This window comes from Meriones unguiculatus, chromosome 1, assembly GCF_030254825.1.
Source record: "Meriones unguiculatus strain TT.TT164.6M chromosome 1, Bangor_MerUng_6.1, whole genome shotgun sequence".
Taxonomy (NCBI): Eukaryota; Metazoa; Chordata; class Mammalia; order Rodentia; family Muridae; genus Meriones; species Meriones unguiculatus.
The window spans coordinates 106,126,510-106,150,892 of NC_083349.1; the positions used below are offsets into that span (position 1 = coordinate 106,126,510).

The 24,383-nt window shown below is 46.9% G+C and overlaps 1 protein-coding gene across 1 annotated transcript; it reads right to left on the reverse strand.

Annotated features, from left to right (window-relative positions):
* Window positions 1-249: 249 nt before the first annotated feature.
* Lbh (LBH regulator of WNT signaling pathway) lies at window positions 250-24,186 on the reverse strand. The gene is made up of 3 exons (XM_021645720.2): window positions 23,892-24,186; window positions 21,172-21,274; window positions 250-2,889 (listed from the first exon to the last, which is right to left on the reverse strand). The coding sequence occupies exons 1-3, from the start codon at window positions 23,915-23,917 to the stop codon at window positions 2,701-2,703; spliced, it is 318 nt and encodes a 105-aa protein (XP_021501395.1). The 5' UTR covers window positions 23,918-24,186; the 3' UTR covers window positions 250-2,700.
* Between the last annotated feature and the right edge of the window lie 197 nt (window positions 24,187-24,383).

The following is a 24,383-nucleotide window of genomic DNA, read 5'->3' on the forward strand; positions in this document are numbered from 1 at the left end:
ACTTTTCAGCAATATGTCTACTTCAGGGTCATGTTTCTATTTTAAAAAAAAAAATCAATAAACTCATCAGTTCACCACACTGGACTTGGATGAACAGCCTTTCACTCGTGTCCCCTGAGAAGAGATAGTGTAAGGGGCCAGCAGGAGATATACACGGGAGACCTTTCCAGCCAGCGTCCCCTTACTCCTGAGCCGACTCCATCCCATCTGTTGAATGAACAGGGGGGATGAAAGGAACCCAAAACAGAATGGAAAGCATTTTCAAACTTTATTTACAACTGTCACAGTGACAAAAAGTAGTTTGGAAAAAAAAATGCTAGTTTCTCCCTGAGCCTCAAAACAGAACAGACAGAAGTCACAGGAGGTTCATCTCACAACAGGCATGTCACTGAAATACTAGGATTTTTTTTTCAATACGATCAGTTAGAAATACACACAAGTTTACAAGAAGAAGAAGGAAGAGGAGGAGAAGAAGAAGAAAAGAAAAAGAAAAAAAAAAAAAGAGGAGGCCAGATTGGAGCTCAGCCACTTGTCCAAGAGCAGCTGGGTGCCCGCCCCCCAACAGGCTCAACCGCTGAGGGGACTGACGTCAGCTGTCAGCCCCTGGCCTGCTCAGACTACACACGGTACAACGTGGTCTCTTGACCAGCGAAAAGGAAGAAACCACCCCATAAACACACATATACACAAGTAGGTTTGATACTAGATTTACAAGCACGTCCCCATCACACAGCAAGACCAAGACAGATATTTGGGATAAGGGGTGAGACGACACCAAAACACAGGAATTTAAAAGGGAGGCGAGGGATGAGAAATGCTGCAGGAGAGAGTAGGATGAACAGATCTCTGTAGCCAAAACAGAGCAGAGTGGGAACAAGAGAGAGAAGCTCCCCCATCGTGGGGTTGACTGCAGCCCTCTCCCACTTCCGCGAGGAGCCGGAAAAAGTTATTGCCATCGGTGTGTATCACAGGCAGACGACAGAGGGAAGAGGCAGGGGGAGGGGGTGACCATCGGCATCCCAGAACCAAACCTTGCCGAATGCCGCGTCAACAGCTCACCCCCACGCTCTTGCCCCAACGTGCCTCAGAGCCACACTGACTTTGAGGTATTAAATAGAGCTAGACACATACTAGTCCAAAGATGGGGTCAACCTGACAGACAGAGACACGGGGGCGGGAGGGGGGCGGCATGGAGTGCCTCAGTTAGCTGAGTGAAGCCCAAGGAAGTCCACCTCTTGATCAAACAGTCCCGCTCTGAAAATTCTGTCCTCTAACCTGCCATTCCAGAAGGTTCTGAGCTATGATCTGAGGGTAAGTCCAGATGTTAACTTCCCCGTGCAACTGCTGCCCTTTCCAGAAACAGGTAAGGTGGCAAAGGGACAAAGGCTGCCATTCTACAAGGATACCCCAGTGCACCCCGTATCTTAGCCCAGCCTGTGCTCAGGAACAACCTGAGGAGAAGCAGCCATCTCATAATATCTAGGGTCTCAAACTGGATCCCATAGCTGCTCCACTGCAGGCCTGGTACCTCATGGGAACCTCAGCATACCCGTGCAGCGCCATCGGGGCTCCTGCATGAAAACCCACTAAGCCAACTGCCCAACCAGGAAACATGGTCTGCTTTTAGCTCCCATGGGAGCCGGGCTGGGAACCCTCACTGCTGCAGGCCAGATGGGCAATAGCCCACAGCAGAGCTGGGGACCATCCACCTCACTGCTGTGGTCAAAGGAGAAGGAAGGGTGGGCCTGAGAGGGCTGACTCTTGCAACTTTCTGCTCCATGGAGACTCGGTAAGAACTCTGGAGAGACCTGCAGCAGAAGGAGGCAATCCATGTCCAGGCTGCAGCCTCGAATGTTTCACCAGGACAGGAAGTGCTCTGGCTTTTCCCCAATATGTTGGGGTGGGGAGGGGGAGCAGAGATGGGTATAAATGGGAAGAAAAGCTCAAAGTTCTATGCCTTAAAATCCTCCAGGTCCCTGGGGGCTCTGCGAGCCTGAAGCAGCTGGGCAGAGACCATGGGAAGGACAGGTGGGTTCTTTCTTTCCTGTGTAACCCTTCAGCTGGCTTCCTGGGCAGTGTCTCCTGTTCTCTGTGGGTGACCAAACATACTTGAACTGGAAGCAGAGGCTGGTGCCCGTGAGCAACAGAGCTGCAGATATAAAGATTCTGTCCGTCAGATGCCCCAGTAGCCAGAGCAAATGCTGGCAATCACTTCCTGACTGTAGTTCTCTTTAATTTAAAAAGCGTGGGTTTTTGTTTTTTTTTTTTAATCCCAAATGTTTCTTGCTCATTTGCTCACCCTCCTTAGCCAGAAACCGCCCCCCAAACACACACACACACACACACACACACACACACACAGACACACACACACACACACACACACACTGCCTCTGGCACTGGAGTTCAGATAGAGCTCTTAGAAGCAGCACCCCTTCCCCACCCCACCCCCACCCCTGTTCTCAGCAGCTTCCTTTCTCAGCTTTGCAAGTTGTCGGAGGGCTCCATTGCTCAACGAATTAAAAAAAAAAAAAAAAAAGACAAGAAAAGAAAACCGACTCGGTGATTTTCAGGTGCAAAAAAACGGAAGCCTCATTTGACATTTTCAGAATGATTGCGGCTCACTCTCTTGTTCCATCACGATGGGAAACACAGTTCAGGTATGCAGGCTAGCATGACCCAGGTGAGCCCTCGGGGACTCTACTGTTCCTTCTTTTCTTTCGTTGTCTCTTCGCAGTTGTCTTGCTCATCCTCCTGGACCAGGAATTCCTCAGGGGGCCACCGGAGCTCCCCACTCTCCACCTCCCCCTCCGTGGGTTCCACCACTATGGAGGGCAGGCGATCCTTCAGTTTGCAGCAACGGTCAAAGTCTGATGGGTCAGGAAAGATCTGAAATTTCCAAGAACAAGACAAACATCTGGTCACATACATATCTGAAAAGAGAAACTTGGCTTTTTTCTTACACACATACACACACACACACACACACACACACACACACACACAGCACAGCCCACTGGCTGTCTTCCAAGGATTACATTCTGCCTTCTAGACACTGTGAGTGTAAGACAGGATCCAGCGGGAGTACGTTCTAGGGAAAACTATCTCTCAGCCAGACTATTTTTTTTTTCTAATCCTGAAGCTAAAAATTTGTGGACCATACGACCGAACAAAAGGGTGGGGGTAACTCTGCTTGTGGTGTAAAAGAATAGATAAAAGAATAGAAAATCACGTACTCACGGTATGCCAGGCCTTGCTTTAGAAGAAGCACTTTATACCTACAATCCACAGTGTACAGCAGGCCCTAAAACACTACGTTTCTGCAAGAAGAATTACTGGTGCAGAGAAGAAATAAACAACTAGGTCCTTCATCGTTTGAAACTAACAGGGTCAAAAACAAGTCTTGTTCACACTGTGTTAAACACCCTAGGCTTGGGCAAACTAGTTGTCCAGGCCCTTTTAGCCTGAAAGTAACTGAGGCTAAAACTCGGGTGTGCTTTCTCCCATGCTCCTGCCCTTTTGGAGCTCATTGCAACTGCCAAACCAAAGCCAAAGCCAGATCACGGTAAGGCCTCCAGTCACAAGCTAGCTGGGAACAGCATCCACGGTGCCTTCCTTTTTCACCTTTGAACGACTCCTGACGTCCTGCTGGTGGTACACCTCGAAGACTCGAATCTCCTTCCAGAGTCCCGTGGAAGAGGCTTCACTTATTAATGCCCGCTGCGGGTTCTGCCCACTGCTGACTGAAACATCGAGCCAGGCTATAAAACTAAGGGCCAAGGCTGGCTTCCCTTTGCACATACTGCCCTGTGACTACAGCTGACCCAATTCTTTGCCCAGTAGCTAAGCACTTAATCCTCTGGGCTGCTGGTCCCTTGCCATTCATAGCCCTCAGTGACACACCCAAGACGAGAGAGGAGCTTTGGTCTGGGAAACCTGGGGCTCATCAGATCACTGACACTTGGTACCTTCAAGGCCATCTCCTCCCACCTCTCTGTCTGACAGACAGGAAACCTAGGCCCCAGAGGGGAAAGGAGACTTCACTGAAGATCACACAGTGTGTTCGAGTCAAATTCAAGTGGACATTTGGAGAAATCCTGGGAAGCTGCCTGCTTTGCTATACACAGAGGGTAGAAGAACTGCTTATCTCTCCCGACTTCTGTGGTACCCAGAGGGTGTCTGGTCTTCCCATGCACACTCAGACCCCATCACAGGCCTTGCTGGGCTTCTGAGAATCAAGGGCCTCATAAAGCATCCCGATCCCTGCAGACTAGTGATTATTAACCATTTATCCAATAAAGGCCTATTGCTTGGGATTAAGCCTTAAGCAAGCATGCATCGTTAAAGACTTAAAAGGGCTCATAAAAAGTATTGTAATAGCTGCCAGAAGGGAGGGAGGGGGCTGGGCCCAGGCAGGTCAGGGAGGCCTGGAGAAGCTGGCCACCGTCTCCTGTCATGCCACTCTGATGTTACCCTTGACGTACCTCTAGCATAGTGCATTCACACTAACAAGTGTGAGTGGAGGCTGGGTCTGCCAGGCTTTGGGGGAGGGGGAGTCCTTTGCTCACATCAATGGAGCTGAGCCCTTTGATAGTGAGGCTATGAGGCACCTTCTTCAAAGCATGAGCTCTAAGGTGTGATGTAAGTGTTCCCCAAAGAGTAGAGAGCACACTTCAGTTTACAAAGCACTATCAGATATCACTTCACTGAGATATCACCACCACCCCGGGGATAGCAATAGTCTGAGACTCTGAAGGTCACAAGGCCTTCAGATTCAGACCTCATCCTGAACTAGGTAGGATACATCTGGGTTAATATTATCACTTCAGTTTACCAGACGGAAAACTGCCCAGGGGGAACAGAATGCAGGGAGCCACTGTCCTATTGGCTGATACAGGCTGCAGCTCACATACAAGAATGATGGTCTGGCCAGCAAAAAACAGAAGCCCATAACCTTCCCAGCTCAGACTCTCATCCTTCTGGACCTTAGACATAGTCTTGGGAGCTAAAAAGAAGCCCTTGGACCATCCTTCTACCTTCCACAAAACAGCCTACAGCACAGCTGCAGGAGATGTAAGATCTTGATTCTTATTATGATCTCTCAAGCCACATAATAACAGAAAGAATGAGAGTATTCCAGGCCAGCAGAAGCAGAACAGCTGATTCTACTACAAGCTAGAAAGAAGGTGCTGGTGATGGATGAAGGGTGATGCTGATGACGGATGAGGCCATGGCTGAGCAGAACCTCCATCTTCCTGGTAAGTGTATAAAGTAGGTAGTGGTAGATTCCTAAGGGCAGAAAATGTCGGCCAAGGCCACATTCCTAAGAATCAGCTGCTCCTGGACCCAGATGTCTACGGGACTTAATGAAGCATTCATTTGAGGACACTGGGCTGAGCCACCGAATCTGGATCTTTAGTTTCCCCTTGACATCAGTTGCATGACCCCTGTCAAGTCCTATCAAACTCCCACCCCAGTTTCTCCTCCAGAGAAATTAAGTTGCCTCCTATCACACTAGATGGGATAAGAAGTTCTTGGCAAATATAGAAGTGATACAATGCTCTGAGGATAGAAGCAAAGTTCAAATCACGGTGTCTTCTTTGCAGCAACCCCTACAAGTTTAAAGCTAGCTTCCACTCTCCAAGCGTACGGTCACCCTCCTAACACAGTCGTGAAAATAATGTCAATCAATGGCTTTCACACCAAGGGCTCCACAGTCAGGCCTTTTAAGTCTTGGGAGCAATCTAAGCATTGAACATCTGATACTGCAGTAGTTGTCAAAGACCTTTGAACTGTGACCTACTCAAGGCAGGAACCATTAAAGGGAAAAAGTTATTTTACAAAGCTTGTATTTATAAAACTCATCATCATATTACTCTACCCCTTCCATCTGTGATTTTACTATCAGATCACACAAATGTGTGCCTCTGAGAACTGTAGCTCTCTCCAAAAATAAACAACAACAACAAAACACATCCTGCACCAAAAACAGCCTTGTTAGTTTCTTAGGGAAAAGACAGAAAGCCTTGCACAGTGTTTCTGAGTCTTTTCCAGCACGATCTTATCTCCGGCAGCTGCTTAAGAGGCTGACCTCGAGGAGGTCAGCATTTTCCCACTAAGTCATGGTTTTTAATCATCTAGGCAGCAGAAAAATGAGAGGTTGCAGCTACAATTTGATGGGGTGGAGAAGGAATGGAAAGAAAGAAAGAAAGAAAGAAAGAAAGAAAGAAAGAAAGAAAGAAAGAAAGAAAGAATTCTCTCGTCCGACTTGCCAAACACATGACAGGTACAGTTGGGGTGACAGGCAAGCAGTGTTCTGCATGCTGGGCTGCCCAGCAGAACCTGGCTGTGAAAAAAGAAATGCCCTGTTCTAGAAACAAACTGTTTCTGGTTAAACCTTCAAGCCCAAAGAGCCCCATCTTCTCTCTGGGCTGTAAACAAACAAAACAACAGCAAAGGCTTCTTAGAAGGCGCTATTGGAGGCTCTGACAGGTATCTCCTACCCTCATCCCTGGCAGGGCAAGTCAAGAAGCAACCAGCAGCCAGCTGTGTTTCCTTCAGGCCTTCCTATGCCTCCCTATCCCTGCCTTCACTACCTCCACAAGCAGGTGTCACATGGGAGATGCCCACCATGATGGCAAGGACAGAACCAATGAGCACCAAGTGCCCACCTACACTAATGAACAGAATCTGTCAGTCACACACACTCGAAAAACATCTTGAGTGTGACATGAGCAGCACTCACACACTTGTGCCCTTTTGCCAGGTCCCCTCTCATCACAACAGGTCCTGACATTCTGGGGACTTGAGATGATCCCACTGAAGGCTAAAGAGGGCTTTAGAATGATTTAGGAGGCAGTCTGAGTAATGTGATTTAGATGCCAACATACTGGAGTTTCTGGATGTGAAGGCTTAGTGTGGTCAAGAGAATGCTCTGCTGTAATGAAAATGTTCTCTGCGCTGTCCAATACAGTGGCCACTCATCATGGGTGGCTAACTGAGCCCTTGAAAGGTGGTCAAATTTTACATGTGACTCAAATAAACATAAATTTAATAAAACTTTAAACAGCTACTGTACTCAAGCTACATAATTAATTATGAAGACAATGAAAACAGGGTTTTCAAGAAGACTAGAGTCGTTGGATTGGCTGACCATACTAGAGGCCTCAGAGCAGAGAGCTGTGGGGCTGAGGCCAGGTTTCTAGAGACCATAAACTCATCATTAGCCTTTTTTTATTATTTTTTTTTGATTGAGCTAGAGAGTTGCTGATGAGCCATTTCACAAACAGAGAAGAACTGAAAGACAAAACTAGGCCTCCAAAGGCCCCAAATTTAGAGGCCTAGCTATCAGCTGTCTGCCTTTAAGCCAGGTGACCCAAACCTAGCTGCCTCTGGGGTGGGGATAAGAAAGAGCTGCCTGGCACCTACCATGGAAAATGTGAGCAAGTGTAGACTTTGTGGCCCTTCCCCGTCTGTGCACTGCGTGGCCATCATCTCTGACAAACAAGATGATCTGGCCACAGAGAGGGTGGAGGGCTCAGCAAGGAGCCCGGAGATGCTAATGGGGAAAGCAGACACCAGCAGGTGGGGTAGATGAAAGGTGCTTAGCTGGACACAAAGGGCTAATTACCAGCCTCGCAAGCTGAGATGTCTGGCAGCCGGGAGGATACCCTGCTCTTCTTTGCTAGGGGAGGAACAGAGAGCAGGAGAAGCTGGGGTGGGAAGGAGGGCAGAGGGTATGGGAGAGAGGCTAGTGCACAAAACCACACAGTAAGCCTTGACTCTCTCCAGTTGCAGAGGGCAACAAAGAGCCAACCCCCAAGCCAGCTATGGGAAAAATACCATCATGCCTACAGGTGGACCGGGACTTCAAAAGGTCTGGCCACTAACGTTTACCATTTCTGTGACCTTCGTTGGGTCACTTAGTTTCTTTGAGCTCCTTGAACGAAATGAGAAAATGGTTTGGACTCTCCAGGGTTCTTGGGGAGGGTGCAGGGTCCTGATGCCGAGCCAGCCCTCTCCTCCCTCCCCTTCTATAAATTTGGATTTATACTAATGCTGATCTTACGGGGCTTGGGAGAGAGTCAAATCCAGGTATGTGTGAACATGCTCTGGAAACTCTTAAATTGCTAATGCTGGTCCTTATTAAGTGAAGCAAGGGTCTCAAAGGAGCATTTAGACTGAGGGTCTGGAAAGCCAGCATCTGTAGCTTGGGAAAGGAGCAAATGAACCACACTCTGGGTTTGTACTCACAAATCCCAGGCCAGGTTCTTTGGAGAAAGGCCCGTGATGTCACTGCCTCCCTCTCAAAGCCACTGGATCCCCTAGAGCATGGATTAGGCCAGATGGAATGGAAACCACACTCTTGAACAGACCCTGGTCTCTCCCTGAAAAGCCTCTGACCCTCCTGCCTGGGCCTACTCTAGGGACCACCACCCAGAGAAGTCAGATCCTTCTTGAAGCCTAGCTTCCCAAAGCCTGCAATTCTTAATTTTCCGTGAGAACAACAATGGATTTGCCTTGTGTGTTTATTTCTTTCCAGGAGGGGCTGCTCATCAACAGGGAGCAGATCTCTCCCAGCATCCTGCTATGTGGAGGGTGGAATGAATGAGCAGAAGCTAATTCAGGTAAACAATATGCGCTGCACTTTGGTCCTTAACTATATGTGATGGCAAGAACTATAGTCTTTGAAGTCTGACCTCCTGCTATCTTATCATGTTAGTACTATTAGCATCTTATTGACTTTTCAATGTGGCAATCAGCTGGGAAAAACACAAAGATTCTTAGGGGGAGAGGGTTACAGAGGGGCCTCAAGGAAGCCCTAATACTATCCAGTTTTGTGCTGTCCATCTCACCTCTCAACTCTTCTCTGAACCAAGGGCTATGGGACACCCAGCCCCATCCTACCCTTCCCTGATGCTTCTAATCCTTCAGGGCACATGAACAGAGATTTGGGTTTTATTTCAACTCTGAACCTCCTTCCTTTGGATCAAAGATGCTTAAGAGCCTAAGCCTTGAAACTGGAAGGAAAAGGAAATCCTTGGGATAAACACCATCTTTCATAAACAGCTCTCAAACACATACCCATTCTGCAAGTCAGGGGGTTCCAAATTCCAATCAATTAGTACTAATGGCTCCTGACAATGCTGGACCCAAAAATAGATGAAGCTTTGGGGGATATTAGAGGATTTCCCCAAAGTTCTCTGGGGCATAGATGATTTCAAATATCTACTTCTTATCAAACATGTATCATCATTACCCCTTTGAAAGGACAGCCTCTTGCCCAGCATTCCCAGTTCCTCTTTCCATCCTCCTCCACCAGCACTACCCACAAGTCCAGTGACCCAGTTGTCATTTCAACTATCCCTTCCTTCTTCATTTTAGAGACAAAAATCTTGATTCTTCAGCCCTGGCATCCCTGTCTGGACCTTGCTTTGAAACCCTACCCTAACGCTTCTAAACCCTTAATGAAAACTCTTTCAACTCTCCCAGGACAACTCTGCTGTCCTGTGTCAAAGCTTTGCCAGGTTTCACTCACTTCCACACATTACTAGATCAACTTGCCTTGCTCCAAAAGTAAGTCATCTACTGAAGACCCATCTTTAAGGGTACCATAAAAAGTGCACCCCCCCAACAAAAACTTCCTGATAGCAATACTTATCTGATAGCCCTACTGCTTTCCTCAGCCACACTCTGTTTAGTCTAGAGAAGCCACTTTTGAGATCCTTTTAGGGAGGAAGCACAGATGAAATAAAAATATTTTCAGTAATGCTCAGATTCCATTTTCTTTTTACACCAGGTTGACACTTACACTGATGATACAAAAAGCCACAGTTACTGAAACCACCGACACCTTCACAAGTAGCCTGAAATTTGTACTTGTCATAATTTATCACCTCTCACCTCACATGATTAAAATAAAGACAAACAACAACATCAGTAACAATCCTTCACATACTTCATATTCATCATATACTGATTCATATAACATTTTCGTATTAGCGGTGGTAAAATGCCAAGTTAAAAATAAAGAATTTCTGCTGCTTATTAAGGTACCCAGAGTTATCCCAAATAAAAGCACTTATGCTTGAGTTGCCAGCTAAACTAGCCATTTTCAATGGAAAACCATTGTACTTGAAAAACAAATTGTGATTATCCCCAAATGGATAATTTTTCAAAAATGAAAAGCAGATTGTCATTTCAAGGCAGATGGCTGATGGTATCAGACACCAACTTTAAAAAAATAGAGCTTTCAAGTGAAAAATCAGAATTTTGGAAAATTTATATTGACCATTATGAGCTTGATAACTTTCTAATACTTGCCAGCTTTCTGATGAGAACAGCAGGGATATTAACAAATATGCTTTTTTGATATTACATAATGAAATGTGTCACCATTTGGAGGATCTGAATAACTTATTTTCCAAATGATCAGTATAATACACTACAAAACTAAACTTGAGGAAAACATTCAAGCAAAGTACAGCCAGACTAATAAATTTCAATGTAAGAGTACAAAAAGTTCATGCACAATGTTTCATCTGAAAATACATAACATTTCAGAAACTAACACTTGTTGAGTGTGTAATCCTAGCCCTTGGGAGTTGGAAGCAAGGAGGACTTGAAATTCAAGGTCATCTTCTGCTACATAACAAATTGGAGGCCAGCCTAGGCCGCATGAGGTCTTGTCTCAAAAGAATGTCAGGGGAGAAGGGGAGGAGAATGGAGAGGAGGGGAAGGAGGAGAATAGAAAAGAAGAGATGCGGGAATAGGGAGAGAAGGAATGAGAAGAGGAGAGAAGGGAAGGGGAGAGGAAAGAAAGGGAAAGAAAAGAAAAAAGCCTACTACATGTTAACATTTTGGTGATGTACCAAAACAATCAGGAAAAGATGTAAAAATACTTCTCCCATTCCTAACTGCATAACTCGTATAACCCAGATTTTATTTTACTTCAACCAACACATACTGCAACAAATTTACTCATGAGAAGCACACATGAGAATCTCACCATCTTCTACTAGAACAGACAGAAGAGCGGTTAAAAATGTAAAAACAATGCTTTTCTTCTCACTAAGATTTTTTGTTTTGGAAAATACAGTTATTTTATGAAAACTATTATTTATATCAACATATAATTGTTTCATTGTTATTCTAAGTAAACTAATAAGTAAAAATTGAAAAAATCTGTTTTAATTCCTAAAACGACAAATATAAAGACATAGAACACATAAACAAAAGCTCATAAATTGATTTTTTTTTAAATATAAACTAAAACCCAAAGTTTAGAACCATTGCCCTGAGAGAAAAAGCATATTCTCAGAAAGATGGCCACAGAAGTCAATGCTGAAGACAACAAAATTAATAGAGATTAATTCTTACTATGGATGAGGAAATCGAGGCCCACGTGTCACAACTAACACAAAGCTGAGAGTAGAAAATAGTTATCCAGATGCCCTTAACCCCTCTGAGCTGAGGGTTATGAGCTCTGTGTTCCTGGTGGTACCCAAAGGACCTGTAGGAAATGTGAACCATGTTAGGTAAGTGGAGGACTCATGTCAAGGTGACTGGTCCATCCTCATTTACCTTCCACTCAGATGCTGGTTTGGTTCTTTGGTGCTTGTTCTGGGAGGAAGGGGTTAGATTGTCTGTGGGTATGTATACATTTTTATTGACATAATCACTAGAAGAGATTCAAACAACTGCACCTCCTTCTGCATGCCCAAACATTCCTGCTATATCATAAATGTTGACATCTTAAACCAGGATATATATATACATATATATATATATATATATATATATATATATATATATATATACTGCTCTTTTAACTATACTAAGCATTAGGCTCAGCACAGTAGTGCATCCTTATAAATCCAGCACGTAGGAAGCTGGGGCAGGGACACCAGCCCAAGCTACACACTGAATTACAGGCCAGTCTGGGCTACACAGCCACACCTTGCCCCTCCCCCAAATCCCCAATACACCAACAAAAACTATACTCTGTATTGTGAGAACTATATCAATTTTATATCAACCATTTTCTACTAAGACACTCATAACTAAGCTCTTAAGTCAACCTTATATTATTGCTTTCTTTATTTGAAACCATATTTTTACTCTATTTCTAAATGTGATTTATTCTTGTTTTGTTTTAAAATTTATACAGTATTTCACTATGTAGCCCAGGCTAGCCTGAAACACACTGAGTACCCCAGGTTTGCCTCAAACCCATGGTCTTTCTGCCATAGCCTTGTGACAGCTGAGATTATAGACATGCACCACCACACCTGACTGGATATTTTCTTACCATCTTTTTATATTTTCAAGGTTTTAGCCATTGGTTTTGCATATGTCACTTCAACAAAAGATTTATTATGTCTATAAATCGGCATTTTAAAAGTCTGATAACCTTAAGGTTTTATAAGTTCAAATTTTCTGAATTGGCTTAATATGGCTATTAGTACTAACTAATCAATACAAATACCACAAGTAATTACTCAAAACAGAGGTTAATTTCTATTGCATAAGTTTCTCACTATGAAGGGAGGAAGGCTACCTGGACATGTGTTTTGAATGGTCCGTTTCTCTAATGCCCCTAAAGTTACTACCCCACAGCCAGCTGATCTCCCTTGGAAAGAGACAAAAAGACAACCTGGACAGGAAGGTAGAGAAAGAGAGCTGGCGAGGCCCTCCTCAGAACGGTAATTTGCTGCATAAGGAAGCTGAAGGTGAGAGCATGGATTTCCTTAGAAGCCTGGGGAGTTCTATGACCCACCTGGAACAGCTGCCTTTCTACCTTAACACTTTGTGAGCTGGGGACTGGTGTCTACACGGGGCATCACTTGAGCAACGATTCACCATGGACCGCTCTCACACTGTAGTGCTGAGGAAAACAGCAGGAAGCACCTGGAGGTGGTGACTCATCCTTTGGTGGGTAAATAACAAAGGAATACAAAAATCATAACTGAGTACTAATTGCCACAGTGTTTCCACCAAAGCAGGTACTCAACCTGTGAAGAAACCAAATTCCTGTGTGGCCATTCCCAGTGATAGCCACCTAAAGAGCCATGCTGCAAAACCTCCCACTCGTGAGAATGGACGTCAGCCAGCTTCGCAACAACACCTTTGCTTCTCTGTTACGCCCGTGTAAGTGCCGTGCTCCTTCTTTACTCGCTTCTTTCAAACATATTTGCTCAAAAACCAGACCATCACCACAGAAATAGAAAACTAGCATGTGCCAGGCAAAGCACCGGCATTTTCATAAACCAACAGGCGTGTTGGGCTCTGTGTGAACACCGGCCTACCTTACTTCCATGACCAAAAGCCTTGCCAACTTGTTGGGTAGATGCAGGGTGCCTACCTCTAAGTAGTTTAGACCTACCTCTAAGTGCCCTATTCTAACATCCAGAGAAGCAAAGTTTCTCAACCAGGAGCTGAGAGACAAACCCAGGGAGGAACCCCAAAATGGTTCCTAATGCTAAGCATGCCTTTGGCCAAACTTCGTGTGTCTGTACAGATCTTTTCAAGGTTACATGGTGCTTTGCTATCATTAATAGAGTAAGAGAAACAAATAGGACAATGGCTAGCTTATATACATTTGTAATCAAGAGAGTGTATCTTGTACTAGCTATGGGTCAAGATTATGATAACTGGCCATTTTTCCAATGCTGGCTAAATGTTGCTTAAGCACCAGTAACTGTTATCATCATGCATGTGGCAAGTAAGCTACAGGAAGACGTACTACTAAAGATGAACATAGTAAAATAACAAAACGCCTTCCTGACTCCATCTTCAGGTCCCAGCATTATCCCATCTCTGTGGACGCTGGCATATTACATTCTGACAAACTTGTTTATGCATCTGTTTTCAAGGTACCGGATAATCAAGAAGCCTGACGCTGTTGGATCTCTTTGAATCGGTAGTTCTATTTCTAGGAATCCATTTCAGAGGAACAAATCAGGGCTATGCAGAGATTTATGTAAAATGATGTGCAGAGCAGTGTTTGTCTCAAGAACAAAGGATGCCACGACCTGGACGCTCAGCAATAAGAAGCGGAACATACAGAGTGAAAGGCTGTCTTACAAAGATAACCCAATGACAAGAACATAGGCACAGTATTATGGTAAATGAAAAAAGGATTTGCTGTGCATTGAGAAATGCGCACAGAAAACTGCTGAAAGTAAACTCACCAAAATATACCGGTGCTAGGAATATGAATAGGTTTTTCCTCTTTGGTCGAGTCCACTTTGCTACATTCTATGAAGAATAAATATTATCTTTATAATGATAACACATACACATCCACTCACACTCTTGCCCTTTTACTCAGGAATCCTATTTGTAAAACTATTCTAAAGAAATAATATAAATTGTTCACTAAGATTTATATTAAAATTGTAATGTAAACTATCACAGTATAGGAGAAAAATAAATGACCTAAAAATTTCAACAGTAAGCCAACAATGAAACAGCTAATCATCTAACCTCATGATATAGTGTTAGCTTTTCCTAGCAGTGGGTGCCTACTAGGGAGGCTGAGGGAGGAGGACTGTTGAGAGCTCCAGGCAAGCTTGGGTTGCATAGCAAGTACACCACCTTAGTCAACACAGCAAGAAATCATCTCAAAATCAAAATTAAGAAAGAGAATGTAGCTCAATGATAAAGCTATTTCCCAGCACACACAAAGCCTTATATTCAGCACCCAGGACCAGAGAGATAAAGAAAGATAACTGTAGATTATTCTGACTATAAATTGTAGTGACACCATGACGCTGGTGACCAGTGTTATTTAAAACTTCAGACCAGAATGAAGTATAAACTCTAACTGCATGCAGTGCACTAGAAAAGAAGGTGAAAGACACAGGGTTGTAAAAAATGATACTCCCTGTAGGAGTATGAAAATTAGAAAAAAAAAAATTAAAGAGGAAAACGAACATTTCTAGTAGTCACCCAGTTTTGAAAAGCATGAAAATATCACAATGTATACTTTCTCGATGAAAACAGGAAACGACTGACAAAGAGGGAAGGAAGAACTTTCCTATAACTACAACGCTCTGACTGGAAAAATAAGACGCAGCACTGTACAAACATTCTGCTGTCTTGGCTGTGTGGTACAGTGGGAGCAGGAGCATGGGGCATTGTCAGCACTTAAACCCGCTCCATCCACAGCGATGGTCCTGGGCAGGTGTTTTATGGTCTCCAAAGCAAGAGCAGAGGATGAATTCAAGACATGGGAACCAAGTACCCAATACAACAAAGTTTGTGCTGTTCTTTCTCTTGGCTTGGTCCGTGCTACTTCGCATAAAAGATCTAGAGCCTTTTTTTCTCCTTTGGCTTCCGAATAAAATCCCTGGCAAAGAAGCCAGCAGTCAACACAGTTTGAGTTAAACGGTTGCAGGCTTCTACCACAAGGCCTAACCTAAAAATGGTGCATCAATGCAAGGTAATGAAGACAGGGCAGGGGTGGGGGCGGAAGCTGCACCTCCAGTCCCCTCAGGTCACAATACTACCTCAGTAACACGTTGGAGAAACTCTTGGAAGTGACAGCCGTTGTTTCTGAGATGGGTTTGTGCAGTCAAGAGGCCAGTCACAAGCCAAAGACAAACTGCATGACGCAGTATTTGATTGGTTGACACAGATCCCGACTGGGCAGGAAGGGCAAGTGGCAAGAGGCAGGCAGAGGCAGCTCTCTGCCTACCCAGGCTGGAAAGGAAGGAAGCTCCGGCACACTGCTGCAGCCCTGTGTGAATGAGGTCCTGTCTTCATATCCTCTAAGGATTATTTCAGACTCAGGCCTGAAAGATCATCTCAGGACATTCGCCAGACACCCAGGAATAGCTCTTGGCTTCAGTCACAAGATTCACCACCCAAATGCATTCCTTTTCCTCACGGTACAGTACAACCCTCCTTTTCTATCCAACGTAAGAGACTGGGTTGACTGGGAGAAAATGCTGATCTTGTTAAAACATTTCACCAAGGGATTGCCAAGGTACAGAGATAGTCTCAGCCCAGGAAAGGGAAAGAGGAAGGGCCCAATCCATCATTCAGTACTCATTAAGCATCTATTTGTAGGACTCTGGGAACAAAGAGCAGTCATAGCCCCTGGCTCTGCAGCATGATGAACACATGGCCACCGGGAAAGGGAGGGTGAGCCCCAACACAGGCCTTTTGAGAGGAGCTGTATGAAGCCAGTGTACAGAAGGCTGGCTGGCTGTGAAAAAAAAAAATCCTGCTCTCTGTATGGCCAGGCACAAACACACTGTTGTGCCCATGGGGGTAGGGAAGAAGGAGAAGTCTCCCATGGGAACAAATCCAGCCATCTGCAGGCCCTAATCCAGGGACTTTCCACAACAGTGAACATGACCTTTGTGTCTAGGCTTCTAACGTACAAGGGAAGGGGCTGGGCTCCTGAAAAGAAGACTTGCACTGCAAGGATGTGCGGTGGCTTAGAGAGAGCCAGTGTCACTCAGAGGAGGCAGCTCATGCTTCTAAATCCAATGTACAGATGACTGCTGTGCATCTCATCACTATGAGAGCAGTGGAAGGAGGGTCAGGGGAAAGAGCGCTTGCCATGACTCCAGCAATGTGTCATGTCTCTGGCAGACCATCCCCTGCCACAGACTTTTGGGATTTTAGCTTTATGTCTCCCTGGAGACAACTGAAGTTTTTCTAAAGTCTGATGTTTGTGAAAGATGATTTGCTGGTGACCATGGAACCTTCAGGATAGTGTCATGCACAGCCTTTGAGTCTTCCAGTCCTCTCTCCACGGCAGAGGTATAACTAAGGCTCTGAGTCTGCAAGAAGCAAACAGTAAGGTGTGACAAGAAAGGTCAACCCACCACCACCCCTCTCTTTACGCTGAGATGATGAAGGGAAGATGCAGGACGCTCTTAGCTTTCTAGATCAAAAGAAGGCACAGGGCACGTGCGTGCGTGTGTGTGTGTGTGTGTGTGTGTGTGTGTGTGTGTGTGTGTGTGTGTGTGTTTCAGAATGGCCCTCTGGAAAGCAGAGTCTAGGTGTCTGTCTGACTGAGAGATGATGTCAAAGACAGGCATGCATGACCAAAAGTAACAGCAGGTGAACTAGCAGCAGCAACCGAAGTAGCTCAGTTGGCAGAGTGCTAGTCTAGAGTGTAGGGGGCTCCAGCACCACAAAGGCAGGACATGGTGACAGAGCTTGTTACCCCAGCACTTGGGGTGAGACCATCAAAAGCTTAAGGTCACCCTCAGCTCTGCAGAGAGTTCTAAGCCAGCCTGAGCGAGATACCTTGCCTATAAATAAATAACATAAAAATGAAAGGAGCCTAAGGAAAGAAAAGGTATCAAACCTCAGACCAGAAGCGAGGAAGAAACAGGTTTAAATGTGAGGGTACCATAAGCATAGTGCTAAAAATAGGACAGTCTGTGTGCACTCTACCAGGAGAAGGTAGGGGGGTAAGGCCAAAATGCCAGGGCCCCTTGGGGTTCATCAGTATAAGAGCTCATAGGGAAATTGCTAGAACCCGTCCCTATGAACTCTGGCTAATTTGAGAGGAGACTCTCAGAGACAGCCATTTTTACAGTAGTAGGCCCATAGAAAGAGCAGGCTCTCCCAGGCAGCCAGGGACTGCTCTTCACTGGATGGCAGACATTTCTGTCCCATAGGCTGGTGATTGATCAGGAAACCCACAGACGAGGCATGGGGATGGAGCTACAGCCCTTCAGGACATAAATGTCCTCACAGAGACCCTTCCACATGGCTCCAAGAACTTGCTGCCACTCACAGCCTGAGCTAAATGTACTAGGCTTTCTAGTAACCACTCACCCACCCTATGGGGTGTGATAATTCCTGCCAAATAAATGTGTTACGTGGGTTTCACTCATTTGAATGACTCTCCAGATTGATATGGAGACAAAGCTAGGCATTGACTCCAGATTTTGCTACATGCCCACAAAATGGTATGAGCTGAGGATGTAGCTGAGTTGGTACGGTACATGCCTGACATGAGGCCCCAGGTTTGAGCCCCAGCACTACATAAACTGGGCATAGGACTCTGTTTTATAATCCCAGCGCTTGAGAGGTGGCTGCAAGAGGATTAAAATCTTAATCCCCTGCTAGTCTAGGATACACGAGACCCTGTCTCAAAATAAAATAAAGTAAAACAAAATACAAAACTATTGGTATGGATTTCTTAACAACAATAAAAGGGCTAGCCTGAGTCCTTTGGGGGATAAAATGTGGGACCTTCAGAGGCTACCACAGAGGTAAAAGTGGCTAATTCCAAATCAAGAGACTCTTCCCCTTCACACCTTCTCTGTGAGCATATAGGCACATGAGTCAGGAAAGGATGATGGCTAGAGGATACAAAGTTGATATCAAGGCACCACTGCCACTAAAGACCTGGAAATGGGAAGGTAATGTGGTACCCAAGTGCTGAAAACCCATCACAGCATCATTGGAGCATACAAAGTTCCACAGGCATTGAAAGAATGGCCATATACAATACAGAGAACTCAGGAGAGCCTAACTCTAGGTGTGTCTGGAAGCTAGGGAGATGGCTTAAAAGTCTAATGGTTCACTTATATGATGACCTTGTTTCAAGGTCAAATCACAAGCCTGAGATTCTATTTCATCTGCCAAGCCCGGATTGATGTCTCCTGCCCTTGCTTCATTCCTTGGAAAAGCAGGTCTCAGTAAAAGCCACATACTATTATTATCCTCAGGAGTAAAGCCAAGAACAGAGCACTGAGTTCCCACCCTTAGCTCCAAGCAGAAGCCCAAGCATGCAGGACGAACAGGCTTTAGCCAAGAGGCAGGCCCAGCCAATCCCCAGGGCGTTGATGGGAAAGCTTTTAATTTGACAACACCAGCTTTGTGGGGGCCCAGAGAGTACCCATCACTTGACAGTTGCCAGACCAGTTCACAGCAGAGCCCCATACTTTGCATAAACAGGCAGCCAAGGGGTATCTGAAGCTGCAGCAGAATTACATGTGGGAGATGGGGTTACCCCATCAAGGCTCTCATTTTCCTTCAAAGCCCAGCCCTTGCTGATTCTGTTTCATGACACCTCAGATTCTGTGAGTTCACATAAATGTTCATACGTTTTGGCCAAGCTGCATATATTCCAGAAGTACATGTACATGCTGGTTTCCATAAGCCCTAGGCCATGGATGCAGCAACCAGTATATCAGGTTAAAAGTAGAAAGTGCCTAGTAAATGCTGCTTTGCTAAACATTTTTAGTTTCCCGTTTCTCTTCACCAGACAACCAAGAGTCTTTTCTGAAATCATCTATGACAAAGAGTTCCAGGTAAGATATTTGGACATGGGGCAGTGGTTCCCCCTCCTCCCCCCACCGGGGACAGAGGTAGGTTTCCTGGGGACTTTGGGAACTAGGCCCTGACTACAGCGGGATGAGAAAGAAAGCCTTGAAGGTGTTTTGTTTTGTTTTTGGAAGTATCCAGTGTTGTACTGTAAGAACCCAGAAATGCTTTTATTTTTCTCCAGCCACCTCAGCCTCATTCAGGCCTTTTCATCTAGCATGATAGTCCCTTCCTCCATGGTTACCTGGGGTACATCTCCATCACCATGTTCTCTGAGGGTCTGAGAAGACTGCCTGACTCTTTTGCCTGGGACGTGTTTAAAGAATAACACACACACACACACACACACACACACACACAGACAACTACATCTAGAAAGGTTCTGTGGTGGAAATCTACAACCCAGAAGTGAAATGCACCCTCACCTGTAACCAAGACACTGAGCGTGACTCACGGGCTTGGAAACTGCTATCCAAAACTACCTCGGCAGGTGGGCCCGGAAACTTCCAAATCTCCCACCTGGCCATGGGGCCCAGTGTTGCCTTCCTCAGCCTTTCTCCGGGGAAAGAAGGTTAGAACAGGCTTGAAAGGCCTTCTTTTTTTTTTTTTCCGTAGGCCCCTTACTCCCTGAAGGCCAATGGGATGTTTATTTGAAGCTAGCAAGTGAGGCCTGATATGTTGACACAGAACAAAGGACCTCCTGAATCTCCCAAGCATGCCTGGTATCTGAAGGCATGTTCCCAACATTAACTTTTATCTAGGCTTCTCTTTGATTACTCCCCTCCCGTCACGTGGCACCCATCCAAGCTTTTCTATTTGTTTCATTCCTTACAGAATAAGTGTCCCTGAAACAGCTCTAAGGAACAAGCAGCTGGAGGAGGTCCAGACTCAGGCCAGAACTAGCCCAGCGTGAAGACACAGCATATGTCAGAAGATCAAAACCATCAGGAGTAGAGAGCCGAGTCCCCAGATACAGGCGGGCTAGGGTCTCTGTGTAGAGGAGAGCGGGCATTCCTTTGGGAACGACAACACAGACCGAACAAAGCAATGTACATGAAGTGTTTTTGTACTCCCTGCTCCGTTCATCTGCCTGGGCTAGCCACTGTATACACTGTGCTCACCCTCAAAATATCCCCTTACAGATACTTCTCTCTTCCCAAACTGGCAATCTAGGGACTCTCTGGTGATCCAAAGCCAGTTGCCTATCCCAGAGGTAAGCAACGGTGCTCTGTTGCTGTCTGGGATGATATCCCCCAACCCCTCCGCACCCCCCCATCACGGTGAAGCTTCGCCACACTTAAAGAATCACACAGGAGGCCTTCCGCTCTATATTTATCTCCACTTGACAGGATGATCCCTAAGCTATATTCCAGCATCATCATCGCTAAGGGAGTGTCCTCTTCAGCTCTGTAGAGTTGAAGCATGAACTCTGAACCAAGCCAGTTGGTTGTCACCCGAGGAGGACAGGTAGCCATACCCCCTCAGGCCACCCTTTCCCACGGCTGCATTATTTTACTGCATGATGCCTGGCTGGGGAGGCCCAGTCTGCTGTTACTGGGAGAATGGTCATGGCTAACTAATGATGTCATTAATGTTTACTGAACCCCTAGGCGTCCCAGGCACTGTAAAGCCTTGAACCTCTCATTGTGTTGACTCTTCATCACAATCCTATAGGATGTGGACCACTGTCGCCTCATTTTACAAATGAAGAAACTGAGGCTCACTGGCAGTCAAGGACTTTCTCAAGGTGACACAGCTCTTACAGGTGATATTGGACTCCCCAAACTCTCACAGGTGAAACGTGGATCCCCAAACCAAGACTAATTCCAGTCCCAGTGAAAACTCACAAGGCTCCAAGTTTGAACTCACCTGGTAGGAAAGGCCATCCTTCCGGGGGCTGAGGCCAATCTCTTCCATGGATGGGGTGTTCATCATCACCTCAGTCATCTCAGCCGATCTCAGATAGTCAGGGCTGTGGAGAAATCCACACCAGAAGTCAGCACGTGTTCACACGGGCACGTTCCTTCCCTTAGTGACTTCGTGGACCTGAGATCATGGGACTGGCTAAAGACTGGATGAGAGATGCTCAAAGGGCTCGCAGCGAAGCAAGCTCATGGAGGAAGCAACCTCAAGCCGGCAGCACTGTGGCTTGCTCATCTCCAGAGACCAGCGACAAAACAAAGCCTGCTCTCTGCAACTTCTTCCCTTGTCTCCAACCCTTACACAAAGCAAGCTTGGATTTTCTTTAAAAAAAAAAAAATTAGAAACACCCCCCCCACACACACACACACATACACTTCTACACACACACACACACACACACACACAGAGAGAGAGAGAGAGAGAGAGAGAGAGGAGTCTGTGTGTCTATATGAAATGAATGCAGCTAGGCTTTTCTTCACCTCCCACTAAGAATAAGAGTAATCTTGCCCATGAATTTCCAATGGGAACTGCACAGTAGAATTACATAATAACAATAACAGTCCAGCCTCAGGGAAACAGAGTCTAATCATGGTGTCTTCCTAACTGTCTGTCTGTCTAGTGTCCCTTTAGGCAAATTGTCCCACCCCAAGAGGTCAGCTTTTCTGTAAGCGTCACCTCTGTCATCCTACCCACTTCTGTGGTGCTAGCAGCAGCTGCAACTAGCTCCCAGCATGAAAAAAACATCCCAGGATTAAAAGCCTTAAGGACACACAGATTCTGAGTGCAAGGAAATTTCCAGAGGGGCCAAGTTGGCCTACCAATGGCTGACATGTGAAAGTACTTTGTACTCTCTAAGCAGGGTACAAACAGCCCATTATCCTTGCACTGGCCATGGGCATACACAGAGTTCAGTGTGCATAGCCCCAAACACACATACCGAATCCAGGGTACCCACAACACAACACCCAGTGTTTCCGCTATCACATCCATGCACAGTTTTAAAAAGGTAAAAGGCAGGGCAGGCTTTAGAGAAACTACATCTAAGAAAACAGAAAGACAAGCATCTTTTTTTAAACAGATCATAGAACCTCTCTGAGCCGCAGGAGCCCCGTTTATTACCAAGACGCTAATAATCGCTAATAATGCATATCTCATGGTTACAGCTGGAGGGGGAAATGCTGCAGACATCGCAGGAAGTGCTAATTAACAAAATAATCATAAACCTTAATGGGTGAGTGGGGGGGTGTTGGGGGGGTAATATCCCCGAGGGCTCCCAACATCTACCTTACTAAATGTTGATGGGGTGGAGTGGGGGGAAGGCTTCCACCACTCTTCAAAGACTCACTCATATAGCAACTAACTTGTCTGCACATGAGGGGGTACACTAGCTTCAGGTGTCTGGATTTTTTTCTTACTTTCTTTTGCAAGTCCGTGGCCTCTCTAAACTGGGAGGGAGACAAGAGACTAAGAAAGCGTGACTGGCTTGCGGGGGGGGGGGGGAGGGGCAAGTTTACGTGTAGAGCCTAGACTTTGACAATCCCCCCACCCCACCCCTGGGTGTGGAAAAGCAGCCTCCAACCCCCAAAGAGGGGAGCCAGTAGACATCCACAGGGCTGTGACCAGGCTCTTCGCCTCCTGTAGCGGCTTTCTGTTCTTTCTTGGAACTGTGGCTCGGGCCCAAAAAGTTAAAAAGAAGAAACATGAACTTTCAGAGTTCCTGGGCTCAGCTGAGCAGCGCCGTGGCCAGGGCCCACTTTCCCCAGGCTCAGAGCTTTGCCTTGGACCCCGGGACTGGCTCGGCAAGGCCAGCACCTGCAAAGCACGCTACGGGGAGACAAACGCCCGTGGTCCTGGCCCCTCCTCTACCCCACAGCAGGAAGGAAGAAGCAGCTGGCGCTCACGTTCCAGCAGCTAGGGGCCTCTCCCCGCATCCTTCCCGGCTCTGACCACTCCCCTCCTCACCCCCCCCCCACAACCTGATCCTCCCCGGTTGGAGGCAAACCTCTGCAGCCCCCAACCCAGCTGTGACCGGCTTCTTCCAATCTATCACTGCCCCAGCCCTCCAGAAAGGCGCATTGGATTTTAGGGGCTACGGGGAGGGCAGGGGTTGAGAAGGTTAGCGTGAACCCCGCTGCTTGTGGTTTCGCCTGCGGGAAGAGCGTCACCCCGGTCTCCCCCTCCCCAAGCTCTGCAAACCCAGAGGCTGCACCAGCTCAGCCCCGCTGCAGCGGTCCTCAGCGCCGAGACTTACGCGCAAACAAAAAGGAAAAGGGGAGGGGCCGGGTGAGCCGGAGCCCCCTGCACTAGGCAGGGCTCCTCTCCCGCCGCCCTCAGAGGACAGGGCTTCCTCGGGGGGCTTCAGGAGGGACCCCCCAGGCTCTCCCCACCCACCGCCTCCAGATCCACACCCTCTGGCCGCCGCTTAAGTGAAGGTTTCGAGTTCACTTCCTTTGTCTGGATGCTCTCAGCACTGCCTTCCCCCAACCCCCAGCTTTGCAACCTTGACGTCGACTCCTGCAGGGGCTGAGGCGGCAGGGCAGGTCAGCCCGCGCTGGGTGTCCGTGCCACTCTGTGTGGCCTCGCACCCGGAGCCGGCACTAGGAGGCTGCCGGGCCCCTCAGGCACCTGGGTTAAACGGGCGTCCGCCGTAGGCGCAGGATACTCACCAGTGAATGGGGAAATATACAGACATGAAGTCCTAGGGGAGGCTGACCCACGCCCTTGTGATTTAAAAACAAAAACAAGCAAACAAACAAACAAAAAACAATCAAAATAAAAACCGGTCACTGCGTCCTGAAGGAGGATGGCAGGGCCGCAGGGGAGAGCAGCGGGCAGCTGAGAGCGGGCGCTGGGCGATCGCCGGTCCGTCTTTCCGAGACAGCCCGGCTGCCAGCGGCGTCGGCACCGCAGACCAAGCTCCCCGCTCTCCACCGAGCTCCGGGTCCCACAAAGAGCCCGGGAAGCCGCCTTTATAGGGACGGGGCGGGGCTTGTCCGCGAGCGGCCCCGCCTCCCCTCGCCCACTCTTAGAATAACGTCACCAAAATCATGAATGGCTTCAGCGCTCCGGCTCCCGCGGGCGGCGGCAGGGACCAGCCTGGCTCTGCACCCCGCCTGAGCCGGTTTGCAGTGGCTACGGAGCCCGGCCCCCTCCCCACC

Coding starts and splice junctions, on each gene's coding strand:
- Lbh (XM_021645720.2), bottom strand. CDS start 23,917: ATGTCTGTATATTTCCCCATTCACTG. Junction 21,275..23,891: donor GTATATTTCCCCATTCACTG/GTGAGTATCCTG, acceptor ATTTCTCCACAG/CCCTGACTATCTGAGATCGG. Junction 2,890..21,171: donor AGGATGGCCTTTCCTACCAG/GTGAGTTCAAAC, acceptor TGGAAATTTCAG/ATCTTTCCTGACCCATCAGA.